The sequence below is a fragment of the Rhizopus microsporus genome, assembly GCF_002708625.1.
Source record: "Rhizopus microsporus ATCC 52813 unplaced genomic scaffold scaffold_2, whole genome shotgun sequence".
Classification (NCBI taxonomy): domain Eukaryota; kingdom Fungi; phylum Mucoromycota; class Mucoromycetes; order Mucorales; family Rhizopodaceae; genus Rhizopus; species Rhizopus microsporus.
In genome coordinates, this window is record NW_019671917.1 from 1,239,778 (window position 1) to 1,255,144 (window position 15,367).

The following is a 15,367-nucleotide window of genomic DNA, read 5'->3' on the forward strand; positions in this document are numbered from 1 at the left end:
CAGTTACCGCTGGCCCTACCCAAAGTACACTCTTAGTAAGATATTAGTAATCTCCTTATAAACTTATTCATTTTTTCTAGCTCCTTTTTCTCTTGTAATTCTCTTTCAAAGTAAGTATTTAAAATATCAATGTGATAACTGAAATACTAAGCATGTCTTATATCTCATTCTTATTTTCTCAGTTTGCGAATAAAATGTAAATTAAAATGTGTCATCCATGAACCCTGATTTCTCACCCGCTTCTGTTGATGGTTACACGAATCCGAACCTTAATTTTCCCAGCTGTAGATTGTTTACCCGTTTTACAACTCAGGGAAGCTGTCTCTCTCTCTCTCTCTCTCTCTCTCTCTTTTGCTTTTTTCTACCCTTCTGTTCAATAAAGTGTAAAATACAGTACTTTCGTTGCCAATTGCATTGCTGTAAACTTTTTCTTATGCTATATATATCGTGTAACCTAGCTGACATATCGGAAACCAAGTTTTATTGAAAACCAGCATTTAACTAAAGATTCCCGCAAAAGAAAGATGATTGGAATGAAAAATCTGGGGAAATGTGGGGAAAATTATTATTCATTTACAGAAAGCACAATAAATAGAGCCAGTTTTTTGGGTTCCTTTTCATTACGTTTTTCTCTTAAGAATGAGTGATCCTAAAGTTGTCGAGACGAATGAAACTGGCTTTGAAGATGGTCAACCCTATGAGATGCAAACATTTGCAAATGCTGTTGAAGTAGAAAGAAAATTAGTAAGAACTCTTGACTATCGCTTAATGATCTGGGCCTTTTTTGGTTACTTTGCCAACGGTTTAGACCGAAACAATATGCGTAAGTATGATCTCTTTCTCTAGATTTATTCTTGCTGATCTTTTTTTTTTAATTCTATTAGCCAATGCATACACTACGGGTTTAAAGGAAGATCTGGGCCTTATTCAAAATCAATACAATTGGGCTCTTACAATGTTCTTTATTGGTTATATTGTGTAAGTAGAAAATATGCAAAAATGGGAATATATCCGTTAATTTATTTTTTCTCTCCTAGATTACAAATCCCTGCCAATTATATTATCACTAAGGTTCGTCCAAGTATCATGTTGCCTCTTGTTGTCTTCCTTTGGGGAGCCGTTGTCTGTTTCATGGCGCTGGTCAAAAACTACCAAGGTCTGTACGGTCTTCGTATCTGTCTCGGTTTTGCCGAAGCAGCCTTCTATCCCGGTATTGTCTTCTTGTTGGGTTCATGGTATACCAAGGAAGAATTAGGCACAAGAACTGCCGTTTTTGTTGCTGGCTCTCAAATGTCTGGTGCCTTCAGTGGTCTTATTTCTGGCGCCATTTCACAACACTTGGACGGAGTGCACGGTATGCGTGGTTGGAAATGGCTCTTTATCATTGAAGGTCTCATTGCAGTCGTGATTGGCATCATTGGTTTCTTCATATTGCCTGATTTTCCTCACAACACTTCTTTTATTCGTGGTGATATGCGTGAATTGGCTATTCAGCGTCTCGAACGTCAAGGCAGAAGCTCAATGGTCTCTGGCCTGAACTGGACCACCTTCCGCAACTTGTTTACTACACCTTTTATCTATCTGTTCACAGGTATGTTTATCTGTTTCCAGATGGGTATGGGTATTCTTCAAAACTTCCCTATTATTCTCAAGTCAATGGGCTACGATGCTTCATTTGCAAACTATATGATGGTTCCTATTTGGATTTGGGTGGGTGTTGTTATTATCGCACAAGGCTACTTATCAGACAAGTATGGAAAGCGTCCTTATCACATCATGGCTGGAGGTCTCTTCACGCTAGTCTGGTACATTGTTCTCGTCGCCGTGAACGGAGGTCACCTCCCTGTGCCCCTTTTATTCGTTTGCGCCTATATGGTTCCTCCTGTCTATGGTATTTCGCCAATTATGATGACCTGGGCCAATGAGATCTACTCTTGTGACAGAGAATCTCGTGCTCTTGCTATTGCCATCATCAACTCTATCGGTAACTTAGCTCCTAATTTCATCAACGTCAAAGCTTGGGATGTCTCCGATTCTCCTTCTTTCCGTCTTGGCAAGATTGTTACGATGGCAATGACCGCTGCCATGGTTGTTATGTGCGGCATAGCTTACTTTTTGGATGCTAAACAAATCATGATTCCAAAGGCACCTCAGCGTGTTAAGGATATCGAAACAAATGAAAAGAAGCCCGACCATGGAGATGAATTGTAATTAATAGTACACAGCTTTCTCCTTTTTTTAATGTATATATATCCTATATGTATTTAGTCCCTGTAATATTTATATAATAATAGCCAATTTTTACCCTTGTAAAACCTAGACATTTTCATTTTCTTTTTTTTTTGTCCCTTTGATCCCTTTTTTTTTCCAGGGTCGACTAAAAAGGAAAAACGGGAAAACCTTGGATAACAATACGGACTTTGGATAACTGGTTGGGGTTGATTGCCATTCTTGTATGAAAAAGACCGATTGGTTACAGGGATGGATTACTTTACCTAAGCTCTCTACTATGATTATGGTGTCATTATTCTTATAAACCAACTGGAAAGGGAGAAGATGCATGGACTTTTTACTAGTATAAAGCGGCGTGACATATACTCTTTCTATTACGCGCTCTTGTCGGAAGTTTACATTTGAGTTCAGCCAAACCCCTTATTCCTTTTTCATAAACTTGTGGTGATTCAGCATGATTTAATGCTTGAATCAAATAAGAAAACGTGTTGAAGGGTTCGGATAGACATACCAGCTGAAAATGAAGTGAACGACAAGCATGCAATAAGAGCTTCGATTGATGTCCATCATGAACCAAAATCGTCAATTCTTAATCTTCCACCAATTGTTGTGGAAATTCAGAACACGGTTAATCAATTGTTTCTGTAGAAAGCAGTTAGCTACTGCTTACAAGCCTTTAAGGGATATAAGGTGGATCCAATTTTTTGATTATTATGCGTCAATACCTTGCATAATTATGTTGTTCAGCATACTAGTCGTTTCTCTGACGGCTATGCCTTTCCCTTCGATCCTTGGACTGCAGACGGTATTATTTTTTCTATAAAGAAAATCTTGATAATGCATTTTTAAACTCATTGATTGCGCTTGGAATGCTTTTCATTAATCGTACTCTTTCTATCGTGAATATTCCTCAAATACAGAATAAGGGCTTTTCTTTCCGCTTTCTATCACTTTCTATATATTAATTAGAAGTGTACCCATACTATACCAATGCTAGAGCAACTACAAACAGGAATAGCACAACCTCAACAACAAAATCCTTCTCTTCGTGAGCGCCTAGCTCAGATTTACCCTATCTCTAAACTGCCTACCTCAAATCCCTCTGCTGTCATCCGTCCACCTGAGACACAATGGCAACACTAATCCTCCTAGAACCGACATTTCCCTCTAGATCCTGAGCTCCCTCCGCCAATTAAGGTTGCAAGACCAAATATTGCAAAACCTCTTCCAAGCCAAGCTGCCGCTGCTTGTACAATTAGCCTTCTTTCTTCAAGTCAAGCTTTTAGATACCTTTACGTTTCTGTCCAGCGCTGTATCCCTACAGGTGACTACGCTTTCATCTACGGCAGCTGCATATTAACACCAGCCGTGCTCTCGATATACATTACCTGAGCCCTCACCTTGTTGCCCTACTTGTTCACAACTCAACGTGCTTGCAACTACTATTTGCGAAGACAGTTCTTTCGTCTACGGTAATATTACGCAGCGAACGAACCAATCAAGTCTTCAAATGTAGGGAGCCTAGCTATCCCACTCCCATCCCATAGAACAATGTCGCTGAACGTGACCACCAACGCCGAATGCAGATTTTACCGCCGCTGTCTCACCTCCTCGGCTAATCGGTTGGATCCTATACGAAATAGACGATGTTAAGCAGTACTTGATCTCTCAGAAGGCTTCATCGATTGTTTATCAAGCATTTATTAAAGATCTAAGGGTCCTCTGTTTACGCCCAGAGACTTGTTGTTAAAGATGAAGCGGTGAAAAGAGGGATCTGACCGAAATGAAAGCAATTATACAAGTTATTTTAGTTGAAAAATATAGAAAAGCAGCTCTAAAGTGTATTATCCGCCAAGACGCAATCTACACCTGGCTAATGGTATGAGATGATATTTTTTAAGTCATCATGAGCTCAATTGAGTGGTTAAAGTGTTTGTTTATTTAATCGCATATAATACAGAGTTAATCAAAACTGACAACCCATTTGTCATTGTCATCTGTGCCTTCATATCCTGTGACTTCATTACCACCCTCTTCAAGAGCAACGTCATGAGAGTGAAGCAGCTTGCCTGTTACTTCATGACGCAAAATAAAGGGCTGACCTACGCGCCAAAACTACAAAAAAAAAAACAAGAAAATAAATACTTGTTTCAATTTTTATACAAGCTATGCTTACATCATCATATTGTTCATCATCTTCATCAAACTGTTGAACTTTCCAGACATCGTTATCATCAGTGTTTTCATCATCGCCAAAGCAAGAGACTTCTTGCTGACCCGATGCAGGGCTTGGAACTTCATGTGAATGGAGATTGGCGCGTGTAGGAACGTGCTTGAGGCGAACAGGATCATCCCAACCAACCTCATAGCCAGGTTCTTCCTCAGTCACGACAGGAGGAAGCACAATCCAGGTGCTTTCGTCGCTTACATAGTCATTCGTGAATACCCTTTGTTGATATGAACCGCTGTTGTATGTTTCATTCTTGGAAGTAAGAAAGCGGCCAGTGAGGATGTGTTTAAGAGAGATATGATCACTATTAAAAACCATGCGCGGTTCATGACGATGTCACCGTATTGATATATGTTTCGCTTACCCATATCGAATGATGCCGTCATCTCTAGGGCGTCCTCCTTCGTAGTCTTCACTCATGTTGATAATAGATTATATAAAGTAGAGAAAAAGAAAGACGGATGTGAAGGTTATTTATAGAAATTGCTGAGTTTTCAGTAGTAATGAACAGTAGCAATAACTTCGAAATCAGACGATCTAAACTTTTCCTTTTAGAAAAGATGATTATTTCTCCCTCTTTGTAAACAAATTGTAATAGAAGGCTTCGTCAGATGATGAGCAAATAATCAGTAAACATCATAAAAAGATATCGCAAGTGCATACTTTGATATTAAGCCTACATAATGTTTACAAAGCTCACAGCTCTCTTAGTTTTCTATTAAGTCTCAGCTATAGACGACGTCAGATATTTGCAGTTCGTCATTTCTCTCCAAATAAAAACTTCGTTCATTTACCTGGATTCCATATACATATCTTTTTCGACGTTCATTACAATGTTATATTTCGTATTTGTACATGTATATCAATGCTTTGAGTGTTTTTTTCCTATGGTATATATACCATCGCATGAATAAAAATGACATTATTCATTAACGCAAACAAAAGTATACTCTCTCAGTCTCGTATATCTTCTTCCTTCATCAGACACGATACATGTCTAGTTAGAGAGAATGAATTTAAACGCGTTTTTTCATTTAATAAACTGTCAGAGGTTGATATTTATAGAAAAAATACATATAATCAAAGAAGAAGAAGAAAAAAGAATATATTACAATAAGAGAGAAAAAGGAAGGAAATAAATAGATGTGAATATATATAAAATATAAGAATGGTTTACAGACTAAGAGTATCGTCTGCTTGATAAATATAAGACTGGATATGTTTTCTACACTTTCCAGCCAAGGACTTGGCATAAGGAGAATCTAAATCTTGAAGTACTTGATCTCGTAACTGAGCAATATATGTAGATGCTTGACTAGCCGAGAACGAAGGTGGAGCCGAAATCGATTGGCGTCTTGAGGTTAAGCTTTGATGAATGATAAGAGCCTTCAAGGTACGTAAGTGAACAGCCAAAGTAGACAGAACAAGGACAGAAGCCTCATAGTTGCTGGATGGCATCGAATCAGTCGAAGCAATCTGGCGAATACACTCGGATGACGCAAAGTGATCCTTGGAGGCTTGTTCAAGTAACATAGGCACACGCTCAAGGCGAGTGTTTTGGACGAGAGCGCAGGCGGCTTCGAGTAAATGGCAGATCATGCTCTGGTGTCTTCGTAGCAGGTTGGATGATGGGTGGCTGTTGATGGCTGCTCCTTTCGCCCGTGTGTATTCAGCCAAGATGTCCATATTCTCTTGTTGGGCCTTGGTAAGTGATTCAAGGGCAAGACCGACACGAACCCACCACTGAAGCATGTGACCAGGGGCTGTCGTCGTGGCCGATACAGAAAGAACCTGGTTGAGCTGCTTTTCAGAAAAGACGGGGCGGACACCATCAAGGTAGTCAAACCAGCAGTTCTCTAGACGGGCGAGCTGCTGCCAGTAAAGAACCAGGTCTAAGGGAGAAGTAACATACGGAAGGACAAAGGAGTAGAACACGTTGCGGCAATTGTCGCTACCAGACTGTGTGGGGTCTTCGGGGAAGAGGTAGGCACCGTGGTTAAATCCGTTACGGGCGTTCAGCATGTGGAGGATTTGGGTATGACATTCGGATGTGAGAAACTGGTGAGTGATGACCTCATCTTCATTTTTGCTGTTTAAGCAGTCAATGACCTTTTGCCACTGTGCGGGGACAACGTGGGAAGCAATCCAGGGGGGAAGACAGAGTTCGAGCTGGAGGGCAATGCTGGCATGAACACGAGCAATGGTGTTGTGGCCACAGTAGGTAACATAGTCCTTGTCACGCTTCATTTTGTGAAGTTGAGCGAGCATACCAAGAGAGGAGTGAAGCATGCTGAGACGAGAGATATCGGGATTACCTAAAAATAGAGAACAAAAAAGGAAACAAGAAAGCAAATGGAGTCAATGCAAAGGGTATTTATTAGGATGGTGTCATTATTCAATGCGTACCTCCAAGACACTCGACTTCGTTCAAACGGATCCAGGCTCCGATACGAGAGAGCTCCTCAGGGCAACCCGAGGGCTTGGAGTTTCTGTGAAGAAACTGGAGCATGAACTGAGGTACCAAAAGATAGACGAGGTCACGCGTTATATCCACGAGGGTAAGTAGGATAGAGTGGAGATCATTTCGATGTTTGAGAATAATTGTTGGGGAAGACTTGCCGACAAGTTGGACTAGGTTGATGTACAGACGGCTCCAGGCAGTAGGCACTTCACTTGCATAATGACAGTGGTCAAGACACTTCTTGGGTCTCTTGACAGGACGGGGGCGCAGCCAGCGAAGAGCAAGAGGAAGTAACAAAAGATAAAATAAGCCAAAGGTATAGATGGCATAACGAGCTATTGGCCTAAAGACATGTAAATAAAGGAATAATGATCAAAATAAAGTATAAGCTTACCAAATATCCAAAAAGGTGGCGTTATACAAGGTTCTGTAATAGGTGCTACTGGTACTTGTGTTGCCAAAATCAGTAAAACCGCCTTGAGGCTCATGAGGGATTGGGCTGGAAGAAGGGGCCGCAGTAAAGAATGCGAGGCACATGAAGGCAGCCATAAATACTTTGTTATTTGGACTTGTCTCGTCTTCAGAAGAGGAAGATTTCTTGGACGATGTCTTTTTTGACTGACGACGGCGATAGGGTCTTCTTTCCGGTTTAGGCAAGAGCTGAGCTAAGGCGGCACGTTGAGCAGCACGTTCACGGAGCAATTTTTGTCGTTCGATTCGCTCACGTTCCTGAGCCTCACGACGCTCACGAGCCAGACGTTCGTTTTCAGCCTTTTCAAATTCACTCTTCTGATAGAGGAACCGTGAGAGAACTTCTTGACCACCAGGCATCTGAGCGATAATTTGCTGAAGGATGAGGTTTTCCTTGTCCACACGTTCATTGGACGTTTTGAGGAACTGGATATACTCGGTTGCCTTGCGCAGAATAGTAGCCTTGTTCAGTTTCTTGGCAACTTCAACGCCATCGACAATTTCCGTTTCGGAATCGGTTGAACTGTTGTCATCGTCTTTGTCATGGTGATGAGCGGACCCTGAACTAACGCGTGCCTTGTAGAGGGCAGGAACAACGTTCTTGAGCTCACGGATACGGTCGTTGATATTGTTTCGGTATCTACGTTCGATGGCGTTGTGGGCCACCTTCTTGAGCTGTTTTCCAGGAGCATGGATCAGATTAGGATCACTAATGGTGCGTATGGTAGCCTGTCGGGTTGTCTTGCGCCAGTGTTTATCATCTTTGTCATCTTCATCTTCATCCAACGGATGAACAGGACCTATAGATACAAATAAGTAAAGAAAATAAAGAATATTTTAATATGCATACTTTTAAATTGACACCACTGATTCATGGATGAAAAATTCGCCACTGGTACATCTAATGGTGGAGAAGGCAATTCAGTATGGGTTGTGGACATGGCTTGCTGAGGAGATATATCGTTCATGGGCGTTGTTGGTATGTTGATGCCAGGTACATCGTGGTTTAGAGTGTACAGACATTTTTTATTGTTTGAAAAGAAGCCCGCCAAGGCTTTATTGGCTTCATCCTTGATGGCATTAATAGAGTATAAAGGAGGACTACTCATAGGGGGTGATAAAGAATGAGAAGTGTACCCATCTGAAGAGGACAATGGTGAACTAGAAGGAGAAATATGAGTTTGTCTCTGCTGTTGTTGTTGTTGTTGTAATCCCCAATTGAATAGAAAGTTGGATTGCTGTTGTTGTGTGTTATGTTGTAGTGGGGATGAATAATATCTATTGTTATTATTGTTTGTAGGCGAGCTTATTGAGGGTAGCATTGAACTATTAGATTCATTTTGATCTTCTTGCCTACTCTGTTGTTGTCTATTTTGTTGTTGGTCTTCATGATAAAGTATATCACGATTATTATTTTGCTGATTTGAGTTTGCGACCTCAAAATAAGCGTCAAAGTCTAAATCAGACAATTCTTGTAACATCATAAATATATATAAAAAAAGCAGTTAAAGAGAAAAAAACTAAAGGGAGGAAGTAAAGGGTTCCTTTATAATGTAAGGTTAAACTAGGAATATAACAACAGGCCACTTTTTTATTGAATTCAAACAAATGATTGGTTTAAAATCCTCACCTCACTTTTTTTTTGTTTATTATTATAATTATTGATCAGCCCATTCAATGTTTTTTATCCTTTCTTTCTTTATATAAAAGCATGATCTGATTTATTATAGAATGTATGAAATTCCCTTTGCTTTTGACTAATAAAGAGATGTCTTTTTATAGATTACCCTAGCATATTTATATATAACTTGAATTCATCATTATGATCTATATATCAAATCTATTCAATACATCATTCATATTGCGCGATTCTATATAGAAGATAAATGGTAATCACCCACTCTCTTTACAGGGACAGGTATAAGATATTATCTTTGGCAGATTTGCGTTGATTCAATTTTAAGTTATCGGCAACAAAAAAAAAAAAAAGGTGGAGCCATTTGAACACATTAAGAAATATATATTCCGCAGTTCTATCTTTATAGGTTGAGCACATGTAGCTAGGGCCATTGTTTTATGTATTGTTTGATCGTAAAGGGAATACAATAGTTATAAGCTTTTACTTGAATTGGTCCAAGTGATATTTTGGTTGATACTTTCAGAGACTTGTGCTTACCTTGAGAACCAGAGAATACTAATTGTTGTAAATTAAACTTTAAATAGCAACAACAGCTATTGATCATGTTCTAGAAGTTCCAACAAGTGTAGTAAATTCGAAAATAGGGAATTCAGTATATACTGATTGGCTTGTGTGATCAACAACTAGGATAGCTGTAAGCAATTTAATAAGAATGCTTTTAACAAAAGCTCCTTCGGTTGTACCCTTAAGCTTCGAACGAAATGTTGTCTTGTTCTTGGAGCATACTTTGCTGCTTGAAAGGGAGAAAGAGAGAGCGATCAGTTTCACTGCAAGGAGGTAAACGCTTTTTGTTGCTCTTTGTCCATCAATTTGATTAGGTTTAAATGCTTTGCGCTTGTTTACCTCACTTTCATATTTCTTATATTTAGTGGATGCAAAAGTAAAGCTAATACAAGAGAAGGAGAGAGAGAGAGGGAGGGAGAGAACGAGACAAAGAAGAAACCTTTGCATTTAAGTTCAACAATGTTCCCCCTTGTCACAGATGTTGAAATTTGAATGACCAAGAGCAAATATGTTTGTCTTTAGCAGACTGTCGTATTTTCGCAACTGATAACCAGAGTAAAAAGAAAAAGAAAAAAAAGAAAAAAAAAGGTATCTAAAAGAGCTTACGATTTGAGTTGGCTGATTTATATTCTTGTTTACCTATTAAAGCACTGTATTTCTCGGGTACTTTTTTATTACACTTGGACATTGACGAGTCCATAAAGGCTATAATATCAACTATAGGCAACATTATTAGACGTAAATGACATTAAATAAGTCGCATTTAATTTGGTCAGAGACATATGCATGTAGATCGTAATGTATCAATGTTTTAATATTGAAATCATTAGTAGCTTATTGTTGTCATCTTTTGACAACAATAAACAAGCTAGAGTTATAATACTAACTTCTTTCTGACATATTCATGCTTCTAATGAATAGAACATAAATATTGAATAAAAAAAAATCTTTGACCAAACGGAAAGCAACATATGCTTATCTGAAGAGAAATCTGGAATCTGTCCATAATCCCGCTGGTAATAGTTTCCCTTATGTACAAAACATATAAATTACTATGACGAGATACATCAGATAACGTCATGACGATTGCCACTGATAGTTAATAAAAATACTGTTTGTCAAGTTTCTTCTTTTTTTTTTTACATCCATATACTATGCATATAACTTTATTTATTGATCGTTTAATCCAAGTTAAAACCTGTATATGGCAAATATGGAACGCAGCGAACAAAATAAAAGAATGAGCAATATTATAAACTCTTTTACTATATATAGTTTATTAGTTGTCTTTATCTAACTGTAATTGTGGATCATATGCTTCCACTTTCTCTTGATTCATCCAATCAGATGGATCAATTAGAGTATTGGAAGGTGATAATATCGTATTATTATTATGATGATGATGATTAGGTACGGGCGGAATCGTTTCCTCCTGTTGATGATGATGTAGCTCTCCTGCAACTAAACTGGGACTAAGTGCGAGTTGGGGTGAATATTGTGACTTGAGCATCGTCATCGAAAAGGAGGATGGATCGACCAATGTGTCAGCTGTCAACCTTTTTTCCTTGACTGGTGTTGGTGTTGCCACTGGCGTATAAACAGGAGGAGGAGGACCTTGCTCGATACTGTTTAAACTAGACCATGACGTTTCTTTTTTCGTTCTTGGTTTACTCATCTGCTGAATACAGTAGAGTGTAATAAATGTTAATAACCCTAAGCCAATGATAGCCCCTACTAATGGACCTATCAGTGGCAACAATGCTTCTCCTTCATTCGTGTCTGTTATTGACGTGGGTAATCCTGATGAGATAGTGTGGACAGACGAGGTGATGGTAGCAGCAGTAGCAGTAGTAACATAAGAGGGTGTGATGATAGTAGAACTAGAGGGCATATGAGTAATTGCCACTTCACTTTTACTTGTCGGGTTAGAGGAAAGTGAAGCATAGGTGATATGAGTAGTAATATTCTTGTGATGATTATCCACCATGGGAATCGAACAAGAAAAAAGGGAAAAAGGCAAAGAGGTAAAAAGAAAGAAATCAACACCAAGAGATAAAAAAAAAAAGAGATAGTCCTCTCCTTATTTCTTAAAGGGATCATATCCCCCCTTTATTTCCCTTCTTTAAGGGACAACATCTTTTCTCACTTTTTACGCGAAAATCAATATGAATTTTAAATATCAAATTTCTCCCACATAACAATGAAAAAGTTTGAATTCAGCGCATAAATCATTAAGGTACCATTGCTTGACTTATTTTTCTCTCTCTTTTGCCTTCTCCCCCTTTTTTTCTCTTTATTATTTTTATTTATTCAATGAGTCAAAGCAAGTCAAGTCCTGATGAAGTGAGTAATGTTAAACAAGACGACATGCTCATTCAAATGACCAATGAGACACATCATCCTACCTCTTCATTAACCTTATTCGCTCATTCATTCATAAATCCGTTCATTCTGACAACAATACCACTCAGTCTCATAGAACCTGTTCAAGAAGAAGGTACAAGTGATACGACAGAGTCTAGCACGGAATCAAGGCCAATAAAGGATCTATCAGCAGAAGAAAGAAGGCAGCGACGGTTATGGAGAAATAGGATAGCTGCTAAGGAATGCCGCAAAAAGAAAAAGATGTATATTGAAGATTTAAAGACAAAGATACAACAGCTGCAAGAACATAATGATTTACTACGAAAAGAAGCGGCTGAGTTAAAAGAAAAGCTATCCTTTTTTGATTCAGAGGAAACGTTCAAACTAATAAAAGAGGTTGAAGCACTAAACGCTAAGCTTAGGATTACCAAATAACAATAAAGCTACAGCCATTTTGTAATATTGGCACAGAATCACTTACTAATAATAACTATGGAAACTAAGTGGGTAAATGTGTCATTCAAAATATCTGAGTAACTTGTAAAAACCCTCAATTTTTAAAAACGAAAAGACAATTTTTATTGAATACAATGATATTTCGCATTAAATCAAGTAACCGTGTCACCTTTGGTGAAGAGACACTAGAAAATCGCGCTTTTTGAATTTGGTGTTGTGCAAGAATATTCCGTGTCTAGACATGATGTCCCTTGATCCGAAAACAAGTATCCAGTTTTTAATACAAGGTGAACAAGGACATGTTGTCGATGAATATGAAGGTCGAGCCTAGGATCTTGTTGTTGAAGAAGAGCTACTTGCAATTGAAACAATAAGTTCTCGTAATCAATTTATAATGAATAAGCCTTCAGAGAGACCTGTGAAGATGTTGATATAGATTATGTAATAAATGACAATACATATTTTACTCTGATAATGTGCAAGACGTATACTCGCTTTTCAACAGGAATTGGAAATATTACTTCCAGGTCAAGTGCTTTTTTGAAAAAGCTTTGGCTGGATCCATTCTTAAAAACAAGGCGAACACACAGGCAGTTTTTGTAAATAATGAAAGTGTACAGCCGTGCAAACAGGTTGATGCGTATCACAAGATGTTTTGTAGCATGAAAACATGTCAAAACGACATTGCTGCCACCGTTCATCAAAACTATGTATTGCAGTGTGTGGCCCGTAGCCCTCCAGAGCTCTCTGTGAACTGAAATTGGTGATCGGCGCACGGGCATCCAATGCTCTTGGCACCTCGTGTATCCGGCTGAATATCATATCGCTGCCATCTGTTGGATCAGTCCTTTGGATCTCAAGCTGCCTATCATTCAAGTCTCTTTGTTGACGAAAATTTACCTCGATTACAAATGCTTACAAGATGCCCGTGGCAGTGGTTGCTTCTCCGGAAACATTGTGAATTTCGGATACAGCAATCGTATATTAATTGAGAAAAATTTGAAGCAAATTTGATTTACCCACCGCATACACCTAATGCAGAGCTCCTGATCTGCTGACGGCATCTCACAACTGTCGCCCTTACACAATCTTCACTCTCACTGATTATGATGCTGGTTGTAGCCCTGATGTTAAGTACTTTCGTACCGTTAATGTCGTATTCACCTATAAGTACATAGTGAGGTTACTCTAAGTCTGTACTCTAAGAATAAACAATGCAGAGTGACTGACAAAAATCCATCCTATTAACTTATAATGCCATAACTACATCGGTTCCTTAATAACTCTGTTTGCATATAGAGCCTCGCTGTTTGTAATAATGAGCTCCCTCTCTCATCTTGCTCGTAATAAAGAGATTGTATAGAGACTTGTAGATACGCATTTCCTTTTTACTTTATATATCCAAGACGTATCACAAGGTCATCACTTGCTGAAACATCAAAAGGACATCCGACTTTCTAAGGACTATGTCGAAGAGTTGACAGCCCAAGCAACTGAAAAAATCAAAATCGTTTTGAACAACATTTTTCCACCCATATTCTCATTTTAAAAACCCGTGACTTTACTTTCTGTAGTTTTATAATGAAATCGATTAAACGCATGTAAACAAAGAAACATAAACAGAATAGACTCCGTGATCTTGGTGTAACTCTGATGATTGCATAAAAAAGTCTATCGAAATCTAGACGATCATAATGAAAATGAACTGGGCGCGCGTCTTTCAAATTGAACTAAACATACTATTGTTCTGTAATGACGCCATCAGCGCGTTTTTTTTTTATTAAAAATATTATTAACGTTCGTACTTTGCAAAGCGTTCAAAGATGACAGGATTTTTCGGAATACTATAGTCATGTCTATAATTTGAGTGATTACGGATCGCATTTCTCTCCCAAGTTGATAGGCCAGTAGGCATTAAAGGATAAGGACGATAAGGTGAATCGATACTTTCATCATTAGCCATAAGTTTGGGAACGCTCGAGCCAGTCGAACTAGGAGTAACAGTATAACTGTTATCGTGATTATCGTCACCATCATCATCACCATCATCAGGTATCCTCGTCTTATACTTATGTCTACACTTCTTGAACCCGATCATGTTGAGTACTTTACGAAAAGATAGCTTTTTCAACAGCATTTTTTTTTTTTCAAAAAAAAAAAAGTAGGATTGACATTAAAGATTCACTTTTATTTATACCTTTTACTGCTTCATCTTATTCTTGTTTTAACGGGTGAGATCGAAATGACACTCTCTGGTCTTTTTGGTAATGAAATAAGCTTTTTTTCAAAAAATAGCAAGCTCACACAGTTGAATTTTTGCATGACATTCGATATTTTCTAGTTTCATTATCAAAGCTTAGCCTTTCTTTTTGCATTTTTTTAAAATATTTTAATCTTATGGGTTTAGGGACTATAGTTATTGTGGTCATAGAAACCGTAGTTTCCATTGTGATCCTTCCATTTGGTCGATCAATAGAGGACTTTGTCTGTCTTGGCCATTGTGACACGGTAATATTGCCTTTTAAGATACAAGTGCGATTAAAGTCCTTTTGTAAACCAATTGTTCTCTTTGTTGTTTCTCGTTCTTTTCTCTTTTTATGTTTGTAGTTGCGAGATAAAAGATTCTCTTTTAAACTTTGCGAGTTCATTTTGCTCACTTGATCAATGCAAGTGATGCTTTGTCTCTTAGTGTGATACAAAATGCATGCCCTTATAATGCTGGTTGCACGATGCACATTGGCTCTCTAAACTACCTCACAGACATGAATCATTTTTTCCCCCTTTTTTGTGTGCTTATCTTTTTTACACTCATTTATCTATTGCTAAAATGATTTTTACAATTCAAGCTAATGTGAGAAGGATAATAGATCTTGCTATCTAATATCTAGAATCGTGACTGACGCATCGGCAGTGGAAGGTCAGGGTCATAATTGTACTACTTGATTTAGCT

General features: G+C 38.3%; 7 protein-coding genes across 7 annotated transcripts; 3 read left to right on the forward strand and 4 right to left on the reverse strand.

Annotated features, from left to right (window-relative positions):
* The first annotated feature begins 369 nt into the window (after window positions 1-369).
* RHIMIDRAFT_265818 (MFS general substrate transporter) lies at window positions 370-2,367 on the forward strand. Its single transcript, XM_023611857.1, has 3 exons — window positions 370-823; window positions 885-978; window positions 1,038-2,367. The coding sequence occupies exons 1-3, from the start codon at window positions 640-642 to the stop codon at window positions 2,209-2,211; spliced, it is 1,452 nt and encodes a 483-aa protein (XP_023470072.1). The 5' UTR covers window positions 370-639; the 3' UTR covers window positions 2,212-2,367.
* A 601-nt stretch (window positions 2,368-2,968) lies between these two features.
* On the forward strand, window positions 2,969-3,477 carry RHIMIDRAFT_289190 (uncharacterized protein; the record flags this gene model as incomplete). The annotated part of the gene is made up of 2 exons (XM_023613621.1): window positions 2,969-3,037; window positions 3,202-3,477. 2 exons carry the CDS (start codon window positions 2,969-2,971, stop codon window positions 3,373-3,375), a joined length of 243 nt encoding a protein of 80 aa, XP_023470073.1. The 3' UTR covers window positions 3,376-3,477.
* A 474-nt stretch (window positions 3,478-3,951) lies between these two features.
* On the reverse strand, window positions 3,952-4,994 carry RHIMIDRAFT_310912 (uncharacterized protein). Its single transcript, XM_023614697.1, has 3 exons — window positions 4,827-4,994; window positions 4,409-4,766; window positions 3,952-4,347 (listed from the first exon to the last, which is right to left on the reverse strand). Exons 1-3 carry the CDS (start codon window positions 4,880-4,882, stop codon window positions 4,195-4,197), a joined length of 567 nt encoding a protein of 188 aa, XP_023470074.1. The 5' UTR covers window positions 4,883-4,994; the 3' UTR covers window positions 3,952-4,194.
* A 502-nt stretch (window positions 4,995-5,496) lies between these two features.
* On the reverse strand, window positions 5,497-8,930 carry RHIMIDRAFT_265820 (uncharacterized protein). Its single transcript, XM_023611858.1, has 4 exons — window positions 8,245-8,930; window positions 7,318-8,194; window positions 6,869-7,266; window positions 5,497-6,777 (listed from the first exon to the last, which is right to left on the reverse strand). Exons 1-4 carry the CDS (start codon window positions 8,876-8,878, stop codon window positions 5,636-5,638), a joined length of 3,051 nt encoding a protein of 1,016 aa, XP_023470075.1. The 5' UTR covers window positions 8,879-8,930; the 3' UTR covers window positions 5,497-5,635.
* A 560-nt stretch (window positions 8,931-9,490) lies between these two features.
* On the reverse strand, window positions 9,491-10,034 carry RHIMIDRAFT_265828 (uncharacterized protein; the record flags this gene model as incomplete). The annotated part of the gene is made up of 3 exons (XM_023611859.1): window positions 9,491-9,510; window positions 9,571-9,877; window positions 9,937-10,034. Coding segments are annotated over 2 exons (342 nt in total), but the record flags the coding sequence as incomplete, so codon positions are not given.
* Window positions 10,035-10,804: 770 nt separating this feature from the next.
* RHIMIDRAFT_265829 (uncharacterized protein) lies at window positions 10,805-11,637 on the reverse strand. The gene has a single exon (XM_023611860.1). The coding sequence runs from the start codon at window positions 11,582-11,584 to the stop codon at window positions 10,877-10,879; it is 708 nt and encodes a 235-aa protein (XP_023470077.1). The 5' UTR covers window positions 11,585-11,637; the 3' UTR covers window positions 10,805-10,876.
* Window positions 11,638-11,910: 273 nt separating this feature from the next.
* On the forward strand, window positions 11,911-12,396 carry RHIMIDRAFT_233970 (uncharacterized protein; the record flags this gene model as incomplete). Its single annotated transcript, XM_023608061.1, has 1 exon — window positions 11,911-12,396. One exon carries the CDS (start codon window positions 11,911-11,913, stop codon window positions 12,394-12,396), a length of 486 nt encoding a protein of 161 aa, XP_023470078.1.
* Window positions 12,397-15,367: the final 2,971 nt, after the last annotated feature.

Excerpts from the sequence above, each read along its gene's own strand:
- RHIMIDRAFT_265818 (XM_023611857.1), top strand. The coding sequence starts at position 640 with ATGAGTGATCCTAAAGTTGTCGAGACGAATGAAACTGGCTTTGAAGAT. Across the intron at positions 824-884 it reads TTTAGACCGAAACAATATGC|CCAATGCATACACTACGGGT; the intron begins GTAAGTATGATC and ends TAATTCTATTAG. Across the intron at positions 979-1,037 it reads TTCTTTATTGGTTATATTGT|ATTACAAATCCCTGCCAATT; the intron begins GTAAGTAGAAAA and ends TTTCTCTCCTAG.
- RHIMIDRAFT_310912 (XM_023614697.1), bottom strand. The coding sequence starts at position 4,882 with ATGAGTGAAGACTACGAAGGAGGACGCCCTAGAGATGACGGCATCATT. Across the intron at positions 4,767-4,826 it reads GACGGCATCATTCGATATGG|TGATCATATCTCTCTTAAAC; the intron begins GTAAGCGAAACA and ends GGTTTTTAATAG. Across the intron at positions 4,348-4,408 it reads ATGATGAACAATATGATGAT|TTTTGGCGCGTAGGTCAGCC; the intron begins GTAAGCATAGCT and ends TTTTTTTTGTAG.
- RHIMIDRAFT_265820 (XM_023611858.1), bottom strand. The coding sequence starts at position 8,878 with ATGATGTTACAAGAATTGTCTGATTTAGACTTTGACGCTTATTTTGAG. Across the intron at positions 7,267-7,317 it reads GCCACCTTTTTGGATATTTG|GCCAATAGCTCGTTATGCCA; the intron begins GTAAGCTTATAC and ends ACATGTCTTTAG. Across the intron at positions 6,778-6,868 it reads CGAAGTCGAGTGTCTTGGAG|GTAATCCCGATATCTCTCGT; the intron begins GTACGCATTGAA and ends CTCTATTTTTAG.
- RHIMIDRAFT_265829 (XM_023611860.1), bottom strand. The coding sequence starts at position 11,584 with ATGGTGGATAATCATCACAAGAATATTACTACTCATATCACCTATGCT.